Below are 27,355 nucleotides of genomic sequence, written 5' to 3' on the forward strand. Positions count from 1 at the left end.
GTGCAAAGGGTGGGTATTTGTTAAAAGATTTATTGTAGCTGAATTACTCAGATATATGTGGTTGATAACTTTTGATCCTACCCCCATAAGACTGGAAATATGAGCTCAATGCCACAAAATTATTTACATTCCTATAGTATGTTCAAGCAGCTATTACAGGATTAATTTAATCCATTATATTATCACTTTTTTGTAATAGATAGACATAACATGCAAATACGAGTTTAGTTCTAAAGAAAACTCCAGATCTGAAGAACATGGAAGGAGACTAATTTGGTGGCATAAATTTCAGATGTCTCTAGCAGGCCAAAGAAAGAAAACTGTATATAGAGTAGATGGGAGACCCAAGTTACTGCTCCTTTCCTTCCTACCACTGTAACAGCTGAAATGACATGTGGGATTTTCACTGACAGCCCCCACACCTGAGCATCTAGACCTGGGTGCCAGGGCGGTGCAGGGAGGCAGCCTCCACTCTGAAGCTCTCTTCTCCCATTTCTCTATCAGAGTCAGATACTGTTTACCTGCAAGGCACATGGTAAGGCTAATCTATTTTCACAAGCTTTTGCCTCAGGTATGTGGGGCAAGGTTTACTTTATTAATTGTTTCTGTGTGCGTGCGTGTCCGTATCTATGCGTGCAGGAGGAGAAAGCTTGGCAATGATCAGCATGTACTGCAAATTTGGTCTATAATCTGTAACTGCAGCTGGCAAATGTCTGATGAGTATATTTAATACAACTAAAAATGAGAACACTAAATAAAAAAGCAAACTATGTACAGATTAGGAAGCTGAAATTGGAGGTATCTTGCTTTCATTAATTGAACTCATGAAGCAATGTTTCACCTACATACCAAGTTTTGGATGATGCTGCATATAACTCACAGCATTTGCTTGAAAAGCAGCATGTGAGAGAGTTAATAAGAATCATACCCCAAAGAAAATAGCTTTATCCTAACTCATTTAACTTCCATTAAATATTAAACCACATCTGCACATAGGAATTTTGGGCGATACTTAACTTCAGTATCTACTTCAAACCTTTTTCTACATCAGTTGAGAATTTGTTTTTTTTAAATAAGCCCAGTGAAGTCACTGGGATATCCAAAAACAGCCTGAAAGGTATCTGTCTAGGCAGAGTTAGCTATGTTCTTTTTAATTAATTACTAGCAAAAATTCCCCCCGCTTTTTTTTTTTCCTTGTGAACCACCAAGCTGTATGTTTAATTTTTTAAGTTTCAGTATGTATTTCAGCCTTACAGACTTTGCAAAGTAGGTCAAGAATACCCAGAGGATACACATTTGAAGGCTACAGATAGCAGAACACACCATTTACGGCTTTGTATATACACATACATACACATGCTATATAATATAGGTAGATAGATTCAATGATTTAAACACATTACATCCATACTGTATTTCAAGAACATTCAGATATTTACACTGTTAGATCACCACTCATTTTAGACCTACACTAGTGCCAGCTGCCAAAAAAGGTACACAAATCAAAATATGTTACCTTTGTTCAAACAATACTGCTGTTCATTATATAATAGAAACTGTCATGCTTAATCTTCCAGGAACCAAAAACTGGTACATTCTTGGATCAGAGGTGGCTTGAAACGGTTTGAGGCACAACTGAAGCATATTGTTTAAGTAAATCTTGCTGAGAAACGTAAGTGCATTGATGATTTTTAACATCATCTTTTACAGACTTCTTTTTTCCCCAGATACATTAATAAACTAAAAATGCTGGCATATTTTCAAAATGCAGAGAGATGAACACATTGGTGCTTTTTCTATAACATTTTTATAATATCAAATTATACATTCCCTCCTGTATTGGCAGCCTTGCTAAATGTAATGGGGGATCTGAAAAGGATACTTGAGAACAAACCCCATGGTGAAGTAAAATGTACCTATGAAAATTACATGTTGACTTTGAGAATACCCCAAAACTAAACTTTTCCTTGGGAGTTCTCAGTATTATCCAGTATCCCGACGGTTACTGCGGGCACTAAGCTACAGGCTGCAATGTTCATTTTCCATTAGAGATTAAAAAATTGCCAAAAGTAGCATATAAAAATATGTCTACAGTATTGTATAGAGAAATACAGAGAAATGGCATAAATGCCTTACATTCTTCAGAGTTGGAACTTTTCAAACTTATATTTTAATCTGAGAAAGTGCTAAATAGAAATAAGTGTGCTTTACTTATTGAGGAAAATCTGGTTTGTAGTATTATGATTCCTGGACTTCTTCGGATTTTTAAGACTACAAAGAAAGTGTTTTACAATTTCATCTTTAACAGCGCAGATTATACAATATTCATCAGGCAGACACAATCTTACAGACAGACACAGACACACACAATTCTGCAGAGGCCAATCCTGCAGCCTTTACTGAATTAAAAAGTCCCCCTGACGTCAATGAGTATTTTTCAAGAAGGAGAATTGCAGGATCAGGCCCAAAAAGTGCTTATGAAGATGAGATGTTACTTCAACAGATTGAATGTTAGATTAAATACAAAGATTGAGGGAAGACAAGTCTGGGGTTTAAACCCTAGGGAGGATTGACATTTAAAGTGTTGCCACTGAATTACAGCTCTCCACATTGGGTGGGGTAACCTCCTACTGGGTGGAGTATCTCCCCTAAAGGAAGGGAAAACTGGCACAAGCCAACTTGGTCTTTGAACGATTTCCCTACTTGCCAACTTATGAAGTCGTCCTGACGTCAACTTCGTCAAGAAAGTCTATTACCCAACTCTGTCTTTCACCGTAGAAAGTTTGCTTGTGCTCAAAACCCCACCAGACGTAGAAAAGAAATCAGGAAAAGAAGCCAGAAAACAAGATAAATTAGAAAATAAAAGAAACAAGAGCAGACTGGATTTTCTTAAGTACAATTAATTTTAAAAAATCCTTTTGTTGGGTTTTCTCATTTCTAATATCAGCTTAATACAAACAGATACAGATCACAAAAGACTATTACTAAACATAGTTTAAAATCTGGTTTAGTTTTAAAATATGAGGTGGAGAGTGCACAGAAAGTGGCCGCTCGGCAAGATAGGATCTCTCCTGTCTTCTGCAATGGGCAGTGAGTATCTTCCCAATCAGCGTCACTAACAGGTGTAAAATGCTCTCATACTGGGAAAATAATATTCATTGAACTGCCACCAAAGGTATTTTTAACATATTACTCCCCTCTGAATCAAAATAAATCATTTCTCCCAAGGAAAGCTTCAGGTGCAGGGGGGGGAGCGCAGAGAGATGACACCAAACAAAAAAAAAAAAAAAAAAACCACCAAGAAAAAGGACAAAACATCTCAAAATGCCTATGGGAAAAGGAGAGAAAAAAAAAAAAATAAATTAGAAAACAGTTTAAGTTACCGTAACCTGAAATGCACCACCATCACAAAGAGCAATTGGAGAAATCCAGCAGAGCTCAGCAGGAAAGATTTTTTAATAACAGATTGAAAAACAAGAATAAAAATAACTGCATCAACAGGGCCTTTCTTCCTCAGGCCACAAGCCCATTTTTACTTGAAATTTAAAAAAATGGCAGTTTGGCCACTAAAACCAATCCAGAACATTATTAAAAGTTAAAAGCTACCAATTACTTCTGTCTGTTCTTTTAAAGCAAAGTTTGGCATTACGTCAGTTGGTTTAAAGAAAACAAGAAAGAGAGAGAGAAAGAAGGAGAGAAAGTTTCCTGCTTGTATAAATTAAACCACCAGGGAAGGTGTCTAGCCACTTGTAAAGCATTTATTACAGGTTTTTAAAGGGCTAGTAACATTTTAAAAATTAAATATTTTAAAATACATTTAAGGGGGAAAAAAAAGTCCATCTGAGCCTGGAAAGAAAGCAGACTTACAAGAAATTAGACATGCATTAACTGCAGCTAAGAAAGTAAAAATTACTGTTAGGACTAAACCTTGCAATCCAAAATAATGTATTTTCAAGGTAGAAATAATCCTACTGTAGCTGCTGCACTCGCACATATCCCCCAAGAGCATGTAAAAGTTCCACCGAACTTTACGGGATGGAACCAACTGGGTTCTGTAGGAATATCCTATGGAAGTGCCACTCATGGCAGCTATGCAATTAAATGAAGAATTTTCTCTCTATAGCTTTTCCAAATCCACATATGGGGATCCGCAGCAGGAGTAAGATTCCTTACTTAATGCAGCAGGACAATAATAAAAATCACTGACAGAAAGATTAGCAATTTCTATTAAAATTTAGATGTATTTTTAGTGGTGTTATTATTAAATTTTAAAGAACCACTTTAAAGGTACTAGAAAATAAGAAACAGATAGCACAGAACATGAATAAAACATAGATGACTATTAAATAAAGTTTCTTACATGCAGCTACGCCAGTTCACTTAAATCACAGTCTTCTAAACCCCATGACGCCAAATCAGAGACTCCTCTGACTCTGGACGACACATCAAGTGGAATGGTGTTCGGTTGTGCAATGCTTTTGGGGTGTGACAAAATGTCCACTGGGGACTTAAATCGAGACCATAGTAGTTATTCTTCCATTGCTCAAGTGTTTCATTTGAGCTTTGGTCTGCATGACAAGAAGTCAGAATAATACACCAGCACTTCTCTCCCTTCCATGCTCCTCTGCCCCAGCAGTGTTTCTTATGTTCTGGGCACGTATACAACTGGCTAAAGAGCTGCGCTCTGGAAGGCCCTTTATTGATTAGGTGCAAAACAACATCAAGAAGTGAATAATGAGCATAATCTAAAAAATGTAGTTGCATGTCTTGCCTTTGTAAACATTTACCATTTAATGGTGTAATTGTACTTTAATCCTTCACATCATCTGATATAACTCATTACGTGTTTTTCTTTTAATTAGCAAACACAATCCAAAAAAAGCAAAGCCCAGAAAAGTTTGTACGTACCATAAAAACTGAAGCGAAAATAGTCTTAAAGTAATCACATATTCTCTCTTTGGACGCAGGCTTATCTTTTTAAAGTCAAAAAGACTTCATTGGCACAGGGTAGAAAAAAAGAACTCCATAATTCATGGCAGTATCAAGAAAAAAGTTCTTCTCCTTCTCCAGGAGGACTGGAAAGGGCACTTTTATTTATCTTCTGGACAGACAAAAATAGTAGAACCTAGACCAGATATGCTGTAATTAATGTATCTAAAGGTCAACAGGCAATGGTATTTATACAATAGATGGCTGCAGACTATGCTGGTTATAGTATTAATCACCAGTATTTGAAAATAGCATTGTTCTCCTACTAGGTAAGAACTGCAGAAAGTTTCAGAAACTGAAAAGAAACTTTTTCGTTTTTTCTCATACCTGCCTGCTGTTCTTTATAACCAATCGCTTTTTAACTCACGAGGTGTAATATTTGGGACAAAAACGCACGAGTTTATAGTCACCCAGGACTGCCAAAACCAGACCCAGACTACCTCACTAGTTGTGTTGAGGAAACTAAATTAAGCAAGGGCAAACACCAACTGGAAAGTTGTCAGTTTACTGAATGAATGGCTTCATTTTACACACCAGTAAGAATATTTTGATCAGCATTTATTTCTGTTCAAGGCCAATACTTTTACTACCAGGTGGCAGTTTGTTTTAACTGAAACTGTATTAAAAATGTAATTTATTTCCACTTTACTTGCACCTAACAAAAAGGGTTGTCAGATTCCCAGCCTGTCTTGTTCAAAAATATTTAACCATAAACTTTCTCGCAATGTTATATTTGGTGTTACCCACAAACTTTTATTAAAGTGATACTGCCAGTGTGGCTGCAGTCAAGATCTGAGAATGCTTCTATGAAGATTATTACATTAAAATATTGTCGAGAGTTTGTTAAAGACATAAATATTCATACACATATGCCCCCACCCCCCAAACTTGGAAGGAAAGTTCCACATAAAAAGAAAAATTTAAATACATACCCAAACTTGCCTGTTTGTAATTAAAATTTTGGGTTTTTCCTAAACATCTTTGCTAATTTTTTAACTCTTTCACACTGTAATGTAAAATAGGTTTGTTTCAAAGCAACTACCTGATAAAGTGCTAAAAGAGGTAATTCGCATGAACAGAAAGTAATTAGTCATTGTTTGCACAATGCTTTGAAAATATAAAACCCTATGTGTCAACTAGCATTAAAATATAATATGATTGAAATACAGAGATTTAACAAGCAGCCACTGCATCTCACACTCAGGTCCACACACACGAATTAGTACTATGCTGCTATTAATGCACAATCACGATACATGAATAGTAATATTCTTCACATGCAGCCAGAGTATGCATGGTAACAGTGCATACTATGAAAGTTTACTACGAACGATGGACAACACATGATAGAAAAATAATCCTGCTAGAGATTCACTAAATAATGCTGAATTTACTCAGTCGCCAATGAAAACATAAAGCTCCCCATAAAGCTACTGTATAAATTATGCTGAAAATGCATTAGAAACAAAAGAGAGTAACCTGGCTAAATTGTGTTTGATGCCCAAAGAAGTCTCAGATCTCTGAAGCTGTCATTTACATTTTTTTCCCTTTATTAACATTACTGTGAAATAAAGAAAAAATAAAGCCATACTTTCACAGGCAGAAATTGCCCAGTCTTATTTAGAGTCTGTTTCAGAGGATCACAGGCAAAACATGTAAACTTAAAAGCTGATGCAACTTTGCCCTTTACTTACTTTGTTGTTACTACGTATATGCAAAGTTTCAAACAGAGAGAAGTTATTACATATAGCCCCGAAAAAGAAAAGAAAGCACAATAACCAGACAGAACAGGGTAGATTATGAACTGACTACTCTTCTCGTATCTGATCTCTCGTTTTAAAAAGGTGAAGCAGACTTCTGTTGTCACAAACAGCCTGATGATTAACTTGTATATAGGCACTGATGCACTACTGAACTCCAGCATTATCGATTCTATGTGGCAAACATCAAGCAGGTATACATGTTTCAAGAGGAAAAAGGAAAAAGACTTCTTTCCCCCCGCCCCTACAGAGAAAGGTGCCACTTGTTTGTTTTGACCACGATATTAACAAACTTTCATTCAGTGGTTAAAAAAGAAAGAGGGGGGGAAAAAAAATCTTTCGAAGTGTTGATATCATTTCCAGACAGTCTTGTCAGCATCACAATTTACAGGAAATAGTTGATGTTCTCAAACAAACCCTGTATTTACTCATAGACCCGGAGTACTTAAAAAAAAAAAAAATAAAAACTTCACTCTTTTGGAGGGCTTTTTTAAAATGTCACTCTGGTGGAATATCTGAGAGAGCTGTCTAACTCCATATGCATACTGCAAACATGAGGCAAACACAAACTGCACTTCAGAAGACTACTGTAACTTTTATTCTCATTTTGTCCACGTCAGGAACTGGCTCTTACCACTACTTTCCTTTGCTGCCCCCCACATTTCTAACTCTGGCAATCTTCTCTAAATGTTCAACTTTTCCTAAAACCAACAGGAAAGTAACATGATGCCACCAACATCCATAGGATTCAGTGGCGTGGCTGAAGAAGAGTGCCTGAATGGCAAAGAAGTTTGGTGGTTCCTTGGGAGACTTAATGAATTCTATCAAAGCAAACCTGACGCTGTTACATTATGGTTTGTTTCAATTAACATTCAAACTGCGCAGCGCGCTGTAGAAGCAGCGAAGGCAGCACGGTCTGCACAGCACCTCGCAGTCTTTTCTCGCTAAGAAATCTGTTCCCCTCGGAGGGGACCTGTCCCCCGTGTGCTGAGGTGCCCCGGCCCCGGCCAGGCAAGGTGCTAGCAGTGGCCGAGGCCGCAGCGATGGAGGGGGCCGGCTCTGCACTCCAGCTCATCACTCATGCCCACAGCTCAGCCGGCGCGCTTGAGAAGTTTGCCATTTGCAGACAGAAAACACAAACCGACTGTGAAAAAAAAAAAAAAAAAAAAGGGTAAAATATAAAGGAGGCTAGCGGGCCCCAGCAGAAACCGCGTAGGAGTGCCGGGATGTCTGAGCGCCTTGATTTGCACCAGTGAGACAGATAAACAAAGCCCCCGAAATGTCGACACCCCCCCCACCTCCCTCCCCGGGAGCTGGCTGTATCCCAGGGCAGCGCGGCGGCGGGCGGTATCTCTGCACCGACCCCGGCCCGGCCGCAGCTCTGCCCCTCCAGCCCGGCCTCGCCTCCATTCATTCCTCCTCTCCGGAAGGCAAACACGCGAGGAGCAGCCCCCGAGGGCGAGGGAAGGGGCGCGGGGGAGACGCTCCACGAACTTGCGTTGGGCAGGGGAGAGCCGAGCGGGGAGACGCCGCGCTGGGAGCGGAGCTTCGCCTTTAAGAGGGAAAAGTTTTACGTTTCTCCGCGCTCTGATTTCAAAAAAAAAAAAAAAAAAAAAGCAAAACAAAACACAAAAAAAAGTCACTACCACCATGTCGCCTTTTCCCCCGGTGTGACCGGGAAGGACCCCGAGCCCCCCTCCCGGCGCAGCACAGCTCCGCACCCGGCCTCTCCCGCTGTGTCCCCGGGCAAGGAGGAGGAAAAAGGTGAAAAAAAAAAAAAAATAAAACGAAAAAAAAAAGAAAAAAGAGAAGGGGAAAAAAAAGTTTTTCCCAAACTTACTACTCTTCATGATGGTGTCTCTGTGCCCCGCTTGTCATGATCCCCATTAAAACTTCCAGCAGCGGCAGGAGCGGCAGGACTGTGCGACTGCAGCTCATCGGATGCAAACCCTCTTTGCTCGTCTTCTACTTCCACCCCCCGCGTCTCCCTTCCCCTCCCCCCGGAGCGCCCCGGTGCCGGGGAATCGGCGGCCGCGGAGATAAGGCGCGGAGCGGCGCGGAGGGGAGGGCACAGCCGAGCCCAGCAGAGCCGCACCAGCCCGCGGCCACCGCTCCCCTCCCCGCCTCCGGGCCAGGGGGCTGCTCCCCCTGCCCGCCACCGCCGCCGCTGAACTTGACCCTCCCGACTCCAGCGGGGCTATCGCCGTTTTGAAGTCGCCACTTTCCAGCCATCACACATGGCTTTGACCCACCGGCGGGGGGAACTGGGGGCGCGGGGGGGTGGAGGTGGATGCACCAAAAAAGCCTGTGAAACACGAGCAGCCCCGCTCCGTGGCCATGCCCCCCCGCTTCTGTTGTTTGTTGATTATTGGGGGGGGGGTATTCTGAGGGAGGGGGGTGTATCTTGAGGGGGGGGCTCACCCGCGCTGTACACACACACCCCCCCCCGTTGCATTCAGGCACCGCCGCTGCCCCCCCACACACCCAGCGCGGCGCCCCCCCCTTGCCTCTGCCGCGCCGCCCCCTCCCGGCCCGCCGTCCGCGGCGCCCTCCCTGCCGCCGGGCCGCCCCCCCCGCGCCCCCCCGCGCCTTACCTGTTGATTAACCGTCAGCAACAGCCCCGGCAGCCTGGAAGATGGTGGGGCCGCGGAGCGAGCCATGAACCGTCTCCTGCTGCCGGCGGAGTTGGCCTCGGATTATGTGGCGGTGGCCGGGGAGAGGAGGGAGCGAGGGGGGGGGACGGGCGGGGGGCCGCGGCGCCGCTGCCTCCCCCCTCGGCCCCGCTCGGCGGGGAGGGGGCGACGGGCCCGCCGTCCGCCGGCGGGCGGTGCGGTGCGGAGGCGGGGGCGGGGGCGCGGCGGGGCGGGGGGCGCGGGCCGGGGCACGGCGCGGCGGCCCCGCCGGCGGCGAGGCGGCGGCCTGGGAGCGCGGGGCGGCCGGCGCGTTATCAGGACTGTTATCGCTTGTCAGGACCTCCGTCTGCCCGCATTACGTCAGTTTCAAGACACCAACACTATTAATATCAAAGGAGCCTTCGCGGAGGAAAGCGCCACCCCAGACGGAGCGCCCTTAAAGAGACAGTGCAGGCGGCCCCGCCGCGCGGCCCGCGCCGCCCCCCGCCGCACGCCTCCGCCCGCCGCGGCGCGATGCGGCCTCCGCCACCGGGACACGGGCACGGACACGGGCACGAGCTGAGGCCGCGGAGGGGGCGCGTCGCCCCTCGGCCGCGGGGACTTGGGCTGAGTTGGCGCAGGAGCGGCCCGCAGGCCACGGCCGGAGGCTGCCCGGCCTTGTGCTGTCACTGCCGCCGGCCGCTGTCCCGCGGGATTGGGAAAATAGGAGGGAAAAACAGGCGCGACCCACACGCGGCAATAGCTGAGCCCTCGGGAGAGCCGCCCTATGAGCAGGGAATGGGGGGTTAGTATCATCACACTTCTCTTTTCCTCCCCAGCCCCTGTTTCTGTGCGGGTGTCGAGGAGGATGGACAAGCACCTTCTAGGTTTGGGGATGAGTAACTCCCCGTTACCGGCTGCCCTGGGATACCAACCGCCAAGCTGCTCTGACAAAACCCCTACAACTTTTTTTGCTTGTGCAGAACCTTTTCCATTCAAAATTCTCGTGCTACAAATTGCCAGAAGTCTGTATGTTAATGCAGAAACACTCTCCAAGGAGCAGCAGTACATAAAAGGTTCCTGTGAAAGGGTTTTAAAATCCCAAATATAGTAGGCGTTAAAAACTATGTAAACATTTGTTGGGCATTTGGACACAATTTTTCTGCAGTTAGGTGACTTTATATGGCATGTTTTTCCTCCCCTGCAAGTCGTTTTAAGCTGATTTCACATTAAAATAGAGGCATTCTCTTTGCTTGCAACTGCTAGCACGTTATTCAAGGGAGAAGCTGGAAAAGAATTAAAACATTACAGTGCGGGAGATGAAGCTGCTTCCCCCCAAATGTTTGAAATTACATAACTTTTTCCTTACAATTTTGTTCTCAAATACATGGTGAAATGTAAAGCGTAAAATCTTCAGAGATACATGCTGACGCAAATGAAACCCTACAGTAAAACGTATGGCGTCTGCAGCCCACTCTCCAAACTTCAACATTCTTCATACATGTTTATTATAATCCTCTGGCAGATTTGCAAAGTAATTGTTCATGTAAATCACCCAGCAACACGTTGTTCCCCCCCCCCCCCCCCAAGTTCTTTTGTAGGATTGTCTGATAAAGCACTTTATGAATAGAAAAGCAATAGTTCATGTACAAGAGGTGAATTTGTCATGTTGAAAATTGAAGGTAAAGTTGCACGATGCGGCACACGGTAGGATCCCCAAGACAGGGAGAGGGTAACTGACAGATTATGTGTGGGACTCCCTCTGTACCCATCAGCAGAAAATCAGTTTGAAGCAGCAGAGATGTTTATATATGGAATGCGAAGGAAAGTAGTATCAGAATTTAAAGTTTGTCATAAAGTCTGCCTCGATACTTGAGTGCCGGGACCATGCTCAGTAGCACCTCACTGATATGGACACAGAGAACATTCCCTGACTTTGTAAGCCTTCAATTTTTCTCAAGCTGCAAATGCCATAGCTGAATCACAGTCAAAGAGACAAACTGCTCTCACAAATATTAGAGAACGCAGAATTCTGAAAAGCAAGTACTTTTGTCCCATTCACACTAATTCAGATGTGGTTTTCTCTGTAATCTAGGTTTTATTACTGTTACTGAGCATGTAGCCCCGAGTGAACGTTCACTTGGCAGATGTCTTGCATATGAAGGGTTAAAATCAGCAGGTATTTTGTCTGATGACTTGGCTAAGCATCTTACAAGCAGGGCTTGAGTGGAAAATATTTAAACAAGGGTTATTCTCCTTTGCTGCTCTGCTCTAGTGAGACTTATTAATGTCTTTTTATTTTAAACCAGGAAATGATGCCCCCCACACCTTAAATCTCAGCCAGCTCGTATGTGTGGCTGCAGCTTTCCCAGGTTTTATTCACATTATGACAGACAAACCGTGAAGAAGATCGATAACAATGAAAGTGCAGGTTTCAACATGTGTAAACCTTGATAACAAGCACACCCCTTGTCACCTGTAGAACAATATTAGAGAGATGTATTTTTAAAAGGCATAAGCCTCTCTGTGCATGTGCTTTTAAAATGAAACCGCAAAAGCCGTTCATAAGCAAAGATGAGAAGGGCAAAATATGTCTTCATAGTTTCAAGTAGACTAATGAAAGACTGTATATCTCAGAAAAAGTTTGTTACTGTATTTGTATAAAAAATGCTTGCATGATACATTTTGCATTTCAAGTTCAAATAAAGCAGATCAAGAAGACGTCAATATCAATCTGTTTATATTCACCCCAAAAGAGCTGTAGAGAACTTAATAAAGGCAAAAATATTTTCATAAACTTTTTTCAGGCAAATTATTTATTTATGAAATAATTTACAAAGAAAATTTTTACCTCATGGCTTAGATACATTGCATATGCTTATGATTGACACAATATGTTCAGGCTCAAAGGCCCATATAGCCTTTTTTTTTTTTTCCTTCTTCTTTTTTCTTTCTTTTTTTTTTTTTTTTTTTTAATCTTAGCAGGAATATTTCAAAACAGCCAACTAATTCATGAAGTCATACAGTAATTGTTTGACAGTTGTTTCCAATATAGAAAAATAAGTTGTGTATATTGTTTTCATTCAAATATTTGTTGATTTGTTGTTAAAATCCTTTGACGTTGACATGCCACAAATTGCATTAGGAGAAATATTGGAGATTTATTTTCATTTATTATCTTCTGCTGTCAAACATTTGCAAAACCACTTAAAGCAAGTTTTATTTCACTTTATTCTAAGCTCACAGTCTTTGTGATAGTAGGTTGTTGCTGAAATACCAAGTTCAGCTTTCTGAAATAGGTAAGAGCTGAGGAAATGAAGGGAAAGCAGCATAGCAAGAAGACGCAGAGAAAGTGCTGCTTTCAGTGAGAGGCATGAACAAAGTAACTCCTAAATAAATCTCCATTTTTTTTTTTTTTTTTCACACTCAGGCACATTCTCCATTGAGGGAGAATACAGAGGCCAGTCACAGTTGCTTCTTGAAGGAAAACAGTATAACAGTCATTGTTTATCAAGATGACATAACATGCCATTTATGCCTTTATTGTTTAATGCAGTTTCTCTTGTAGTTTACTCAGTGTAGATACAAAGAGGGATTAACAGTTAAGCATAAGCATACTTGTTTTACAATTTCAGCCTTTTAGTGCATAACTTACTTACTTAAAGTACTAGAGCCTATAATCACAATGATTTTACCTGATGGAACATGCATTTCAGAAATATAATCCAACTGTTTACCCTAACACGTCATAAATTGCAATTCTTTACAAAAACCTCAGAGATTGACATCCATTGCTCTTAAATGCCTGCTGCTTTAGCACACATCATCAAGAAAGCATTTCTGTATTATTCTCCCTCCAGTTGGTAGTATATCACATGAATTCGAAAGACCATTTTCTTATACTGTCTTCAATAATGAGCATTTTGAGGAGCATTTACTTATGTGTCTGAGGCACTCCAGTGTGAGTTTCTTGGGAATATAAACACAGCAACTTGCAGGATTTCTGCAGACCCACTTCTTTCCCTTGCACAACTTTTGTCACATGAAATTGTAGGGAAACTTTTGTTCCCTTTCTTACACCCTGCACAGAGTCAAGTTTCTAGGCTTTAAGTTCTGCACCAAAGACAAGAAACTACTACTGACTTTCAAAGAAACGGGACTGAGGACCCTAACAATGTGGTTGAAGCTTCTCTGAAGAGGTTGTGTGTTGTGACAGACAGGGCAGCGCTGAGAACAGCCAATGAAACAGCATGCAACAGAAGAGCTAATACCATGGCATCATCCCAGATTCAACAGATGTTTTCTAGGGGGATTGGATATCTGGTAATGGGAAATGGAACCTTTCTCTTCTGTGTCACTGGTTTTAACACAGGCCAGTACTGATGGAAAGAGTTATATCTGATGCTTGTTTGGTAGCTTTTGCCACTGCATGATAGAAGTATGTCCTTGAGACCATAGCACACTGCGGCTGGCCAGGACTTCCCAGTGGCACTGCTGATGAGAGGGCCTTGCACAGAAATGCCTGGAAACCCTTTCCCTTGTAAGGGATCTCCTGGGGAGGAATAAGGAATACCAACTGGGCATAGACTGCTCCTGCTAATATTAGGCATGCCTGCACGTAGTTAAATAACTCTGGCAGCAGCAACAGATAATTTATCACTTTACACTATCGTAAAATCTACTAGAAAATTAGAAATGCTAAAACACCAGACTCCCTGAAATCATTTACATGCAGGAATCCACATAATTGTATAGATCTTGATCTTAAAATGCTATGTAAAAGGCATTCATCCAAAGCTCTGAAAAACCTCACATGCACATATGCATACATATGAAGTAACATAAAATGAGTGCTTCCCAATAAATGCCAATAAAAGAGGTGGCAGTGTTTCTTTACACATTTCACCCACAAGTTCAGCAAACCAAAACAGCCTGAGCCCCCTGTCTTGTCATCACTCCTGCCAGACAGAGCTACTACCAATCTCTGCCTCAGTTCCGTATTCATCTTCCCTCCAGCATTTTTGAGAAGGTTAATCTCGATCTGTTCAAAGTGTATTGTAGTAAACTGGAAAAGTAAAAAGCGACAAATGAGTTTAGTAATCTTTACATTAGGTCCTATATGCAAGTATTTTTCAATCTTATTTGTAATGTTCGTTGCTATGAAATTGCCATGTTCTGGACATAACAATATCAAAACTCACTACAGTATCTTTTAATATAAAGCAACAATTCTGTGCAGTTGAGGTTTTTGGCTCAAAATGAGTTTTCTTTCATTTTATTTTTTTGTAAATAGTTTTTTCATTTCCATTCTCCGTGTGTTTAAATCTTCATTTGAATGTGACAGACTACAAGCAATGTGTTTTTATTGCAGAAAAGATTTATTTACATACGTACTGATGTGAGGTCTCAGATTGAGTTTAGGATAAGGAAATATCTTTCAAATATATATATATGTTTCACTTTGCAGAAAGTACACTTCCCATTCCAAGACAAACACTGAATGCATACCCACGGTGTATGGCCCAGAGGTACTGAGAATCTCAGACACACAATGGATTGGTGAAATTACCAAGATGCTGTCACTATTTCCAAGTGGAGGGAAAATCACACAATGAAGGTAAACATGGCAATGTAACATGTAGTCATTAGTGGTCTCTATCATTCTCCTATGAAGCTCTTTCAAGCATTCACACAAATAACTAGTCAACCAAACTAATATATCTAACTTTCAAAGCATGCAATGTTGTGTAAGGAAGGGCTTGACCCTAATCTGGCCTTGCCCTCTGTATCATGAACCAGTCCATCTAGTAAAGACATGATCTGATGAACCACTGTGTGCTAGGAGTGATTACTGATAGGTGTACATTTGCCTTGCGTCAGCTCCTGAACTTGGACTGGAGGATTTTTAAAGCAGAAGGAAGAAATGTTAGCATGTTCTCAGAATCAGGGAATCACAGAATGGCTGAGGCTGAAAGGGGCCTCTGCAGGTCAACTTGTCCAGCGCCCCTGCTCAAGCGGGTCCATCTACAGCCAGTTGCCCAGGACCAGTTCCTCCATTTGGAGCCTTCCTAGTTCCCCAGTAGTCAACACGACTGCTCAGTTCAGGTTGTTCCTGAACCGAGACAACTCAAAGGAGCTTTCTAATCTGGGTGAGAAGCGCACCCTGACCCACTTTCTGTCTGACCTCTGCATAAGAATAAACACATATCCTCAGCTCTGAAATTTAAATATGGTACCTGTTTTAATGCTTACTCTTTGGAAACAGGTAACCTAACAAGAATGCCACCTTGGTTAACACTAAGGCTTGTTGACACCAAGATTAATATGTACCACGTCCTTTAGTTGTGAAACAGCAGTGCCACTGTCTTCGTTGAAAAACATGAAACAGTTGTAGGCATCCTTTAAACTTATTCAAGAGCTTGCTTAATTGTCCTCAGTGGCTATCAGTCGTGAAAGAGGATTTCTTTGGAAATAGCGATTGCTTCGGGGAAGAGCACATCAACCTACACAAGTGGCATCAGCCTTAGGTCACTTGGTTCTGCTCTCACTTAGAAACCTCATTTCTGTTCATACCTCTCACTCTTCACGAGCTGGATCACATGCCCATACACAAGGTTTTACTGAGCATAGTGTGAATCAGGCAAAAATAATGCTGATGGGTCAGTGTTCGTTTACACTTGGGATCCTAATGTGGTGAAGTGCGGATCATGACCCAGAAAACATGTGTGTCCTTGTCTGCTTCAATGCCTGGACGAACTTATTCCACAGAGGGAAAAAAAATAGTCTTTACTACTTTTTTATCTTTTTTCCTCCTTCCTGACTCCACTGCTTTTAGCTCCTTTCATTGCTCACATAAAACAGACAGTTACCTTATGACATACTAAAATATTTATGTGTTAGACTTCTTATTTAACAATGGCCAGAAATACCCTTAATAGGCTGGTGAAAAACCTGGATAGTTTTGGCAATTTTGCTGTAAATGTTATATTTTTTTTCCCCACTCAGTATATGCATCAGTAAAACAAAAACCCTAAACCAAAACAAGAAAAACCCAACTCAAGCAGAATAATTCATCCTTGACCAATCCCTTCTCCCTTAGTTCTTTAGCATCGCAAAATCCATGCTATTACTGACGTTAACGTACACACTGAGCTAAGGATCATTAGCTATTTTTAAGTAAAGGAAATAAACTTACAACATTATGAGTAATATATGAAAGAGTCAGTCATACAGGTGACTTGTAAATAGAACATTTGTGATTAATAGCTTTATATTTAGGAACTATTTAGGAATCAAAGCAGTAAAAACAAATAAGAAGAAGTTGGAAGATATATCTCAGAAACGACTGTATGACCTTCATGAGCCCTTAGTCACAGAAGCCAGAATAGCTTGCACATAGGAAGCTTCCTTGGAGGCAGTTGTGCCAGTGCCCTGTTTCTCCTTGTCAGGAGCTGGAGACACCCCAGCTAGCAATCCAGAGATGTAACGTGCAGCCTGCACACTGTGTTGCAAATCCAGATGTGTAAATTCAGTGCACTGAGAAATTAACCCCTATTTTTTTATGAATGCAGGTGATGCAACACACAGAGTGAATTCAGACCAGTGGTGGGGTGTGTGTTCTCAAGAGCAGGCTTGGAGAAGAGAGAGTAACAAATTGGAAAGTCTAGAAAAAACACACTTTTTGGAATTCTGCACATCACTTTTTATTTGATTTTCACAGGCCCAGATGAGAATGTGAATGAAAAGAAGGACCCAAGTATAAAGATGGAAGTGCATGCATGAAATTAGCTAGAATAGGTAGCTTTTAGGGAGATGTGTACACATAAGCTCCTAATTATGACAAGCAGTCCAATGCGGCTATCAGGCAGGAAGAAATAAACAAAAGGATGCATCAGAGAAAGTAGCACCTCTCCTCCAGCAAACTTCAAGTATCATTTAGACTCTTGAAGAGATGCATTTTAACACAACCTGTGTAAGGAGAGAGTCCTTTTTTCCCTTCCTCAGTAATGCCATTATTTGAGATATGTAAGCATTGGAAGGAAAAAAAAAGGCTACTTGGGAAGGGCTCATGCGTAGCAAATTTGTTTTCCCCCTTCCCCATCAGCTGTAATTACAACCATTCAGACAAAGCTGGTTTTCCTAGTAGGGCTGGCTGAAAATGCAGTTAATTTACATGGCCTAATTGGGCTTTTTTGGCCAAGGCTGTTCTATACACTGACACTAGGACTAGGTACTTAACATTGAAAAGTGCATTATTGTGGTATTGAAGTTAAGGTTTTCATTACTTTGAAGTTAGAAAATTCAGAATGAAGGTGTCTCCTGTAACATTAGTGCTTCAGTAGTGTGTATATGCATAAGAATAATAATGGTAGTTATATTGGTCCCAACAGTTGAGTCTGCAGATTAAACATGCATCATTTTATTTTCTTCTTTCTCTATGAAAGGATTAAAAAATAATTTAGATGTATTTGCTATTACATGAAATGTTGGATACATAGTCCTGTGGCCTTCAGAAATCAGTAGAGTGAGCAGATCAGCTGATTTGTGAAGATCTACTACAGAAGTGATTTAGGAAAAAATCAGCTGCTTCTATAATTCTGCTATTTGCATTATGTAAGTAGGCTATTTTGTCTTTTATTATTTTGTTTGTAGCTATCTTGTCTCACTTAGCAAGACACAGAGTTCATAAATATGTATCTTATAAACTTTTCTAAGCCAAGTGCACAGGTTTGGTTTCAGGGCCTTCCATGTTGTAGGTGTCCTCTACAATCAGAGAGGATTTGCACAGTCATCAGTGCAAGCTCAAGCCATGTCTAGAAAGAAAATTTACATAAATATTTCACCAGGCCTTAGTGTAGACAAGGTTCCTGCAGCTGAACCTGTTTTTCAGCATATTTAATTGCCACAGTAATTAGAACATGAGGGCTCAAATCCACAAAGATATTTGGGAGCCTAATTCTCATTAATTTCAATTGAGCGATGGCACTTACATCTCTTTATGGACTTAGAAGACAGGGAAACCTCAATAATCTTATCTCTTCAAAAACTCCCAGACAAATATTGCTATCAGCTTCTTCAGAACAGCAGGAATTTTATTTTAATTCTTGATGAAGGTACATCTTAGGCACAGGAAATGATAAGATAACAGTGAAGGCCTCATTTGTCTCTCACCTCCTTTCCACCCATCCAGCCCTTTCAAACTTCAGGAAGCTCCCAGATTGCAGGGTGCTTTAGGGAACTCAAAAAGCAAATGAAAGATACTCTCTGGTGACTGCTGGAAAATGAAGCTGGCAGGTTGGTCTGTGTTATGGTCTGATAAAGAAGAGTTAGTGGAAGAGCATGGCACTATAGCCCTACTTAATTCTCAGATGTAAAGAGAAATCATGAAACACCTCCAGATGTGAACCCTTACTAATACTGAAGTTTCTGGACCTGCAAGTGACTATCCAAGTCTGGATTGACACTCAGAGGCTGGCCCTGTCATGTTGTCCTCTTCTAGTAACACACTCATATCCCTTTGCTCATGCTGTGCCAAAATTCATGCACTGTAAGCCGTGAAAGGGAATTAGTCCAGTAGAAAATTACCTTTTAAATCCTTTTTCTTAACTATCAGTTAAAAAATACAGTATCTGGGACAGGGAAAAGGGTAGGAATTCCTTTCTGATAGGCCTTTGTCATAAAACATTGGTCAACCTTTGGAGGAATGTCTCCAGAGCCACCTGTGAGGGCCATGGAGAGACTGATGACTACCATCAACTGCCCTTTGAAGGAGTTTCTTTCTCTTTATCCATAACTACTGAAGAAACCCAGCTTCTTAGTTTGAGCAACTGGGGATGCTATTTAGGTGATATGAATGCACACTCAGAGTTACATGATTAATCACAATCTCCCAACTTCAGTCTGAGCTTTGCCTTCATAAGCCGTGTATCTGCAATGATAGTTACTAAATAAACGTCAAAAATATTTAAGATAGAACTTAAAGCCAGAACAAACCATTGCAATATCTGGTTTACCTTTGCATAATTCTGGCCATGGAACACTCAATATTGGCTGTGCCAGGGCAATAACTGCAATGTGAAGATAATATATCTTTCTGAAGATGTCTGTCTTGATTTAAAGACTTCCAGTGATGAAGGATTCACTGCACTCCTAGGTAAGTTGTTTCAGTGTTTAATTACCATCACTCTTTAAAATGTCCCTGACCTGATTTAGTATAACTTCAACTTGCAGTTCTATTTTATTATGGTTTACTTTATTTTATTCACCTGTTTTACCCAAATGAGACCTTCTCCTCCATGTATGGACTTACAGACCATAGTTTCATCACCAGTTACCCTCCTTTCCCATAAAGCAAACAGATGAAGTTTCCTTCATTTCTTATCCTGGATAATTTCAGTTACTTTTTCTGAGTCTTCCATCGTTCATTTAAATACTTTTTGAAGTAGGTACGCTACCGCTGGTCAAAGGTTAGAAATATTCTGTTAGCTTTCAAACTTTAGTGTTTATCTATACTTCCTAAGTATCTGAGATTCACATATCACTAATATAAACATAAAATATCTGTTCAAGCAAGTGCCCAGGGATCTTTTTAATTCTTTTTTATAAATCTAGGTCTATTTGCTGATCAACAGTGAACGTTTCAAAATCAATTCTCATCCTTCATAGAAAACTGATTTGTGCCTTGGGATTGTCTTTTTTCTTTTTATTTTTTTTTAATAAGCTTTCTGTGATTTATTTTCTGCGATGTATGTGTTGAAATTGGAAGAAAATCTTTCAATACTTTGAAAATTACTGAAATAAGCACAACGTACTTCATCCTCAAACTTCTCATTTCAAAACTCACTCTGGTCTAATTTACTAGAGGCCCTAAAAATAAAGGATTTCCTTTCTAATGGTAAGAAATAATCAGTCATTAGTTGTAGTTTCTGTTGTAAGCCTGGGCAGCAATGTCACTAAATAGTACAGAGTCAGTTTTTTATGCTGGCTATTGTTACTTGGGCTTTAATAAGAAGATCCTAGGAAGGATTCTGCCTTCTGAGACACCAAGTTAAAATATTTCAAATGAAACCAAGCTAATAACTATTCCCAGAGCAAGATGAATCTGCAAGCACTAACTAGGTTAGTGGCTATTACACTCTGTGTTTAATCTTGAATATGATAGTTAGGCAGGTGGGAGTGGGACTAAGGGGAATATTTGAACAGCAAAAGAAACCATTCCTCTAAGATGATAACAAAATTGTGACAGCACCTTGAACTGCTTTGTTCACATTCAAGCCAAAGTAAGTTGAAGTAATTTACCCCTCTCAAGGTGCCAAAGGTAAGGTAAGAAAAGCACAGCTTTTCTCAGCATGAGTGTCTATCCAGGACACCTGCATCAAGCAGGCTCACAGTGAGAATTCTAAGTGGGGAAGAAGCAAGAATTCAGCCTATGCATCTGCTTGCTGTAGTGAGAGTGGGTCTGCATGTGCCTCAGGCACTCACAGGGTACTGCATGTGGCATTGCTTTGCAGTGCCTGTCTTATAGAGAAAGGACTTAGTCCTCTCCCACATGGATGTGAGGTGCTTCATAGACCAAGTACATGTTTGTGCACTGGTGTTAGCAGATTGCCACCCTTTCCTGTGACCAGCATTTGTGGTGTGCCCACTCTACTGGAGGTCCAACGCAGGTGATCAAGGTGCCAGGAGGACAGCTTGCCAGCCATCCCCATGGCTCACAGACCAGCTCCTCATAGGCTTCCAACATCTGTCAACAGAAATGTGCCACAGCATGGAACTTCAGCTGTGCATTGCACAAAACCCACAAGCATGTTACTGTGCCACCAGGTTTAATTCCAGGCCTCTGCCATCTCTACAGCAGTTGTTAACCAATCAGTCTCATACCTATGCTCAACAGAAGGGGCTTGGGTGGTGCTGACTGAATGTTTCTAGTTCTGTGTGGTTTTCCAGAGAGTATACTAGTTACTTTTGCTCCAATTTGAAGGCACTGGAGATCAAAAGTATTTTGCACCTCAGTCCTTATTGAGGATGAAGTTCCTGGGATGGCTGGGTGTTCAGGACCTGTGGATGTCTGCTGTGGAGCACATCAGACCAAAAGGTGTTTATATATGCAGACAATGGAAGGGATCACAAACATAAAGGAAAAAATGGACAACACTTCCAGTAAACAGATACAGATGTCTGATCAGTGAAGGGGGTGCCCTGCTGGCACAGTGGCATATTCAGTGGCACATTTATTTCTGTGCTTTCCTGGTTTTGTTTGTTTGTCTGGGCAAATACCTTAGGAAACTTGAAAAAAAAAAAAAAAAAGAAAAAGAAAAAGAATTGTTTAAGTGTCAAATATAAAATGTGACTTACTTTAAACAATGTGTGTGTTTCAACCAGCTCTTTGACACTAACAAGGCAAAAAGCATATTTTGTCTCACAACCTGCTTAAAGCAAAACAAAAAGCTAAGTTACAACTCCTTGCAAACAATGAAGGCAATAAATACAGTAAATTACTGTTTTATGTGAGACAATATACCAATGTTAACTGAAGCAGTGGAATTAGAAAACAAACTCCCTCTGGGAACAATTCTCACACCCCTGTTTTAGAAGGAAGCAGAATTTACTCGTAAATAATTTAATGCATTTACTCCTGCTAGGCTGGACTGACAGGTCTTCCATATACTGAAGCTTGGCTTCTTTGATAATTGCAAACTTCTTGGACTGAGAAAGTTGTCAACTGAAATGATCTGTACAGTCCCTGTAGGACTGTCTAGGAACATACAGATATGCTCTGTTACTGAATTTGGCTGTCATGCGGGTCACCATTTAATAATATTATTATTATTATTCCTTCAGACTTCTGTTTATGAGTACGTAAATAATCTCACATTCAAAGTTATGTAACAATCCTTTAGCAACTGTAGTAGTTGCTTACATGGATAAACAATATGAAGGAAAAGACACATTATTATCTGTAGGGTTTTGATGCCATTTAGCAGCTAGAAGAAAAAAAAGGAGACAAAGCAGGTGAGTCTGTAAGCACAGCATGATAACCTCTGCTACACAGAAGCACAAAATAACCAGAAGAACAGAAACAACTGCATAAATTGTGTTCCCTGCTACCTGCCTCAGAAAGCTGCCTCACAAAATACTGGACTTTGCTCTTGTATTTGTTTACGCTTCCTCTTCATGTCTTATTTTCATGCCACATTTTTACCTGCTTTATCCGCAATGTTGATATATCTTAACTCACAGAAATGTATTGGATTCAGAGTTTGTCAAACCTTCTGGTTTTGGCACTTCTGGGTACAGAGCCATCATAATCAACAACTTTTTCTAACCCACTTCTTTTTGACTTAACCTTTCTCTATTAACCACTGAAATGCATCTTCATATGCATACTATGTACCATCTAGCCTTAACTTCAGCCTTCACTGTGGCTTTCCTTCTCACAGATGACTCTCAGGCATCAGGGCTACCCACAGATTTCCTAAGACCCAAGTAGAAGAGAACTTGGAAACTAGTTGCTTGACACAGAGATGAACACTAGGAATTTTGGCACTGATTTCTCCCAGAAATGATTATTCACAGTTGCTTATTCCCTGAACAGTCAGGGCCAATCTTGGAGACCATAGGCACAGATCTGTCAGCATTTCAGGGCTTCCTCTAATCTAATTCGTAGCTGTGCAAGACTGCTATTTAGACTGGTCACTAAGTAGCTGCAAGCCTTGCTCCAGCCTCAGGAGACCATTAGGAGCATTGTGAAATAGCTGAGTAACCCTAGCACTGGGGGAGGCCAGCATTCCCAACACAGCTCCACTAACACCAATCCTTCCTGCAGAGCTCCCCAAACCCCTCCCACCGGTGCGGGAGTTACCACTCTCCCTTTGCTACTCACTGCAACTCAGCGAGCTGGAGGAAGATCTGATGCTGCTGCCGTTGCCGCTGTAACCCTCCCACGAATTCCAGCAGGGAAAGACAGTGAAAATTATCTGGGAATGAGCTGAATCAGCTTCTTTTGTGTCAGTGCCTTGGCCGCACCCGCTGTGTGTCCAGTTCCACCCAGCACTCATCAGCTTCTGAGTGGGAACTGGAGAAAGCTTGTGTGCTTGTGGACTTCCCTCCATGCTGGGAAGGTAATAACCTGGATCTGGGAGTGAAAGGGTTAAAATTAGATCTCTGCATTGAGTTCCTCATAGGCAGAAATTGGATCTCATTACCTCCGTGGGATCCTGGCATGAATTTCTAAAGACCTTCACAAGAGATACAGTTGTGATGTGCTGATTCTACTCTGTTCAGGATTTTCAGGAAACTGGCCAGTGGCTGTTAGTGCAGGAAGGCCTGGACTTGCAAGTTCCTTGGTCAGTGGTCATGTGCCACATTCTTATGAACACTGGTAGAAAAGCACAAACCTCAACACAGTCATCCCGGGACCTGCCTCTGCAAAGACAAACAGCAGCCCAGCAGCTGGTGCCCCCAAGCTTTTACAGTTATAAATTAGCAATCCTTGAATGTGATCCAGAACCATTTTACAACCACAGCCCTAAAAGACCTGGGCATACACACGTGAGTCTAATCACAGCATCTTAAAACAGTTTTAAGTAAGGAGAACAAAGGGCTGATAAATTGCTTTTGGACATTCATCTCAAGTGTGTGATGCCAGCTCAGCAGCTATGACCATTTTCAAGTTGCAATATCTTTATCTCTGGTGCTCCACCCCAACAGGATTTACACACAGACTTTCAGAGCGGAGGAACAGATACCTGCATTCAGGAGTGCTCAGGATAGTAAGGGCCATGCAGCATCCAGCGTCAAAGAAAACACCAACAGCTTGTTGAATAACTGGTTTGTTATGTATGCTTCACATAGGTTAATTTAAGTGGATCATCACCCTTCTATTGTATCCCTGTTTCCTAGAGATGTCCTGGAATGGGCACATTTATGGTGTCCTGCTGATATGAACATTCCTACATTTGTCAAATACATTACATTGCTGCCATTAATGTTTTAGCTTGTGTCTTATTTAGTTGAACAGGCAAACTTGAACTGGAGAAAGGATTGTTTAGACTTACTCTTAATTTTTGTTATTCTAAATATTTTAGGGCTGGGTTTCCAGTTTTTTTTTTTGTGATCTTGAAGAAACAAAGACTTGCTACAGAGATAAGGATGAGACGCTCTGAGATTTTTCATGTTAAATAAAGAAATAGCTGATCAAGGTTTCACAGAGGAACTCTGATGTGCCTGTGTGATATACGTGACCTTGTGTTAAAGAGACTTTTGAAAAGGTTCCTCCTGCTATTTACTGGGTATCAAATTATGTATATATGGTTATTAAGAGAATAACATATGAGTTTGCCTGTAATCATTGTAGCTAATATTATTATACCTCAAAGAGAATGTAAACATTTCTCAATACATTTTCAATGTGTTTACTTTGCTCATGTGAGTGTGCTTCCTGTATAATTATGAGCATTTTCATCCTGGGAGTACATATGGGCTCTAAATTTACAGATAAGCTTAGTCTCATTGGTTTTACTGAACTACTAGAAGTTCAGCCAGTACATTTTTTTCATACACAGGAAACAAAAGCATTTTAATGTTTTTGGACAAATGTGAGAAAGCGATCATGCAACTACAAGAGGTAGAATCAGGGCTTGAAATTTAGAAACTTTAGAGGCACACACTGAAAACTAGAAAAATACTTAATTTCAAACCTTTAGCCCTACCTGGCTTCCTAAGGACTGGGAAAGTGTGATATATGCCTTATATGCCTGTATAAGGGTGTTTTAATTATTCCATCACAGAGTTGTCACAAGAATGCACATATTCTCTATTGTCACTTTCCAGAGTCAGAGACACAAAAGCAGAAGTCATCTAAAAATGCTAAACCTGAGAATATTCAAATTTGTGCATCTAAGGTAAAATATTTATAGAATTTAATAACAGCATTAAATAACCGATTTTCTAATATACAATGGCAACATGTGCTTAAGCATTTTTTCTGATTTAATTCTTGCTTCATCTCCAGCAGCTGTGGTTTAGTAAAGAGTCTAACCCCGATAAAAGCAATTCCTGTGATAGAAGCTGTACCACAAGACTTGGCACTTTGTTATAATGTTAAAAACACATACTGTATTTCTCATGGAATTTGTTTAGCCTCTCCTTCCAACCATTAGATCATGTTATGTCGACTAGACTGAGAAACCCTTTATTATCAAATTTTGTTCCCATCTGTATATATATTTCTATCAAATCAGATTCTTTATGTTCTCCCATATGTCTTTATACCCCAGGAACCTTGAGCTCTTCTTCTCTCCACTAAATCACAAACAACAGAACTGGATACAGTAATTCCAGTGCAGTGGTAATTTAGCCTTGGCAAATGAAGATTTCCAAAATGGCTTTTTGACTACAGCATCGCTGTCTCAACTCATATTAAGCTAACTATCCAACTCAACAATCTAAGGCTTTTTCAGACCATGACCTCAATTCTTTATGGATTACTTTCCTTGTTCTTGTGTTCACAACATTGCATTTTCCCATCCTGAAACATTTTAGTTCACCACTACTAGCTTACTAGGTAATTTTGTACCAATAGCCTGTCTTCTGTGACTTATACTCCTTCCAACCTTTGCACCATCTAAAATGTGTAGCTTTTATATTCCACCTAAGAAATTGCTGAGAGCATTATAAGCAGCAGGCCAATATAACTGATAGTTGCAAAGACATGCTAAAATCAGAGTTGCTTAATTTGTTAGTACAATATTAGCTTTATTTTAGTCTTCTGTTTTATTCCCAGTGTTCCATAACCAATTCTTTAAAAGTTGTTATTATATACATGTAATTTGGATTTGCTATTTTGAAATGTCTAATAGGAGTAGCTCTGTTTATCATTAGTCTTCCTCACATTTAAAGTAGAAAGTATTCCATTAATATGTAATACCATCACATGTTTTTTCTTCAAACATAAGTCGTATACACTGATTTAGTGCTTATGCTCTTTCTTAATTGGTTAGATTTTGTTAGTAATCAGTCAACACCATCATTTTGATTCCATTTATACTCAAGCTCCTAACACATTCTTTTGGTTACCTTTTAATTGTACTGACCCATTCTCTTCCTGAGTTCTTTTGCTCTCCATCTCAAATTTGTATGCTTCCTAACTCATTTATCATCTATGCTATCATCTTTCTATTTCTTTGTGTAAGCAGACAGACAGTTTTAGATACATACATGCTGGAAAAAAATTAAGAAGTGTTTTATATTATCATAGAGTTGATTAGATAGATTTCTTTTTAAGCCAGACTGTTTTTCTAATACTTTAGACTTCCTTTTCAACTTGGAGAGTGGTGGAACCACTAGTAGATTCAACCAGTAGAGCAGCTTCTGGAATAGTAGATCCACTTCTACTGCTTCTCCTGAATTACTACTTGTATTCTCCTGTTTACTTCCACCCCCACTCCACCTTCACACACAGAGGATTGTTTCCATGTAGAAACACATATGGCAGCAGGGAGAAACATAGGTAAGTACTAATGAAACAGAGGTATGATGCAGAACATATAATTAGATGTGAATTTGTAGTGTAGTATGGCAGCAAAAGAGTGTAACTGACGGAAGTATCAACTATGCAAGGGGATGTATAGTGTAAGATTATTTCCCTATAGCTCTGGTCTGACCACAGACAAATTATTATATTCAGTCTTGGGCACCTCCTTAGTAATTCAGAAAGAATTCAGAGAAGAGTGACAAAAGTGATTACATACTGATCAAATAAGACTGAGGCTATGGACATGTGAAAATAGCTCAAGGCTTGAGCCTGGAGCAAGTTGTACATTGCGTCTACATACAAAGAAGCTAAGCATGATTATATGTATGTAACACAATCTAAATGCATAACTCTGGACTATATCTCTACAGAGTTACATTTAAAAATGTATGTTAAAAGAAAGTTCAGGTTGCAAAATCAGGCATTCAAGTGGTAGGAAATGCCTGCGCAATGTTAATTTA

At 40.7% G+C, this 27,355-nt stretch overlaps 1 protein-coding gene and 1 long non-coding RNA gene across 6 annotated transcripts in view; both read right to left on the reverse strand.

The window, feature by feature from the left end:
• TRPS1 (transcriptional repressor GATA binding 1) overlaps positions 1-9,576 on the reverse strand; it is a 215,651-nt gene extending 206,075 nt beyond the window's left edge. For 3 of the 5 annotated variants that reach the window (XM_065668831.1, XM_065668834.1, XM_065668829.1), the window contains exon 1: positions 9,344-9,576. Coding sequence is in view for 1 of the 5 variants with exons in the window: in XM_065668833.1 (XP_065524905.1) it covers positions 8,590-8,599 (10 nt within the window). In the remaining 4 variants the exon portion in view is untranslated. Of the gene's footprint in view, positions 1-8,589; positions 8,677-9,343 lie in introns of all 5 variants that reach the window. The other 2 variants (XM_065668833.1, XM_065668830.1) reach the window with 1 other exon arrangement.
• Positions 6,517-8,477, reverse strand: LOC136008909 (uncharacterized). Its single transcript, XR_010610268.1, has 2 exons — positions 8,113-8,477; positions 6,517-7,893 (listed from the first exon to the last, which is right to left on the reverse strand). It is a non-coding gene; the product is annotated as an uncharacterized LOC136008909 (long non-coding RNA).
• Positions 9,577-27,355: the final 17,779 nt, after the last annotated feature.

The sequence above is a fragment of the Lathamus discolor genome, chromosome 2 (genome assembly GCF_037157495.1).
Source record: "Lathamus discolor isolate bLatDis1 chromosome 2, bLatDis1.hap1, whole genome shotgun sequence".
Lineage (NCBI taxonomy): Eukaryota > Metazoa > Chordata > Aves > Psittaciformes > Psittacidae > Lathamus > Lathamus discolor.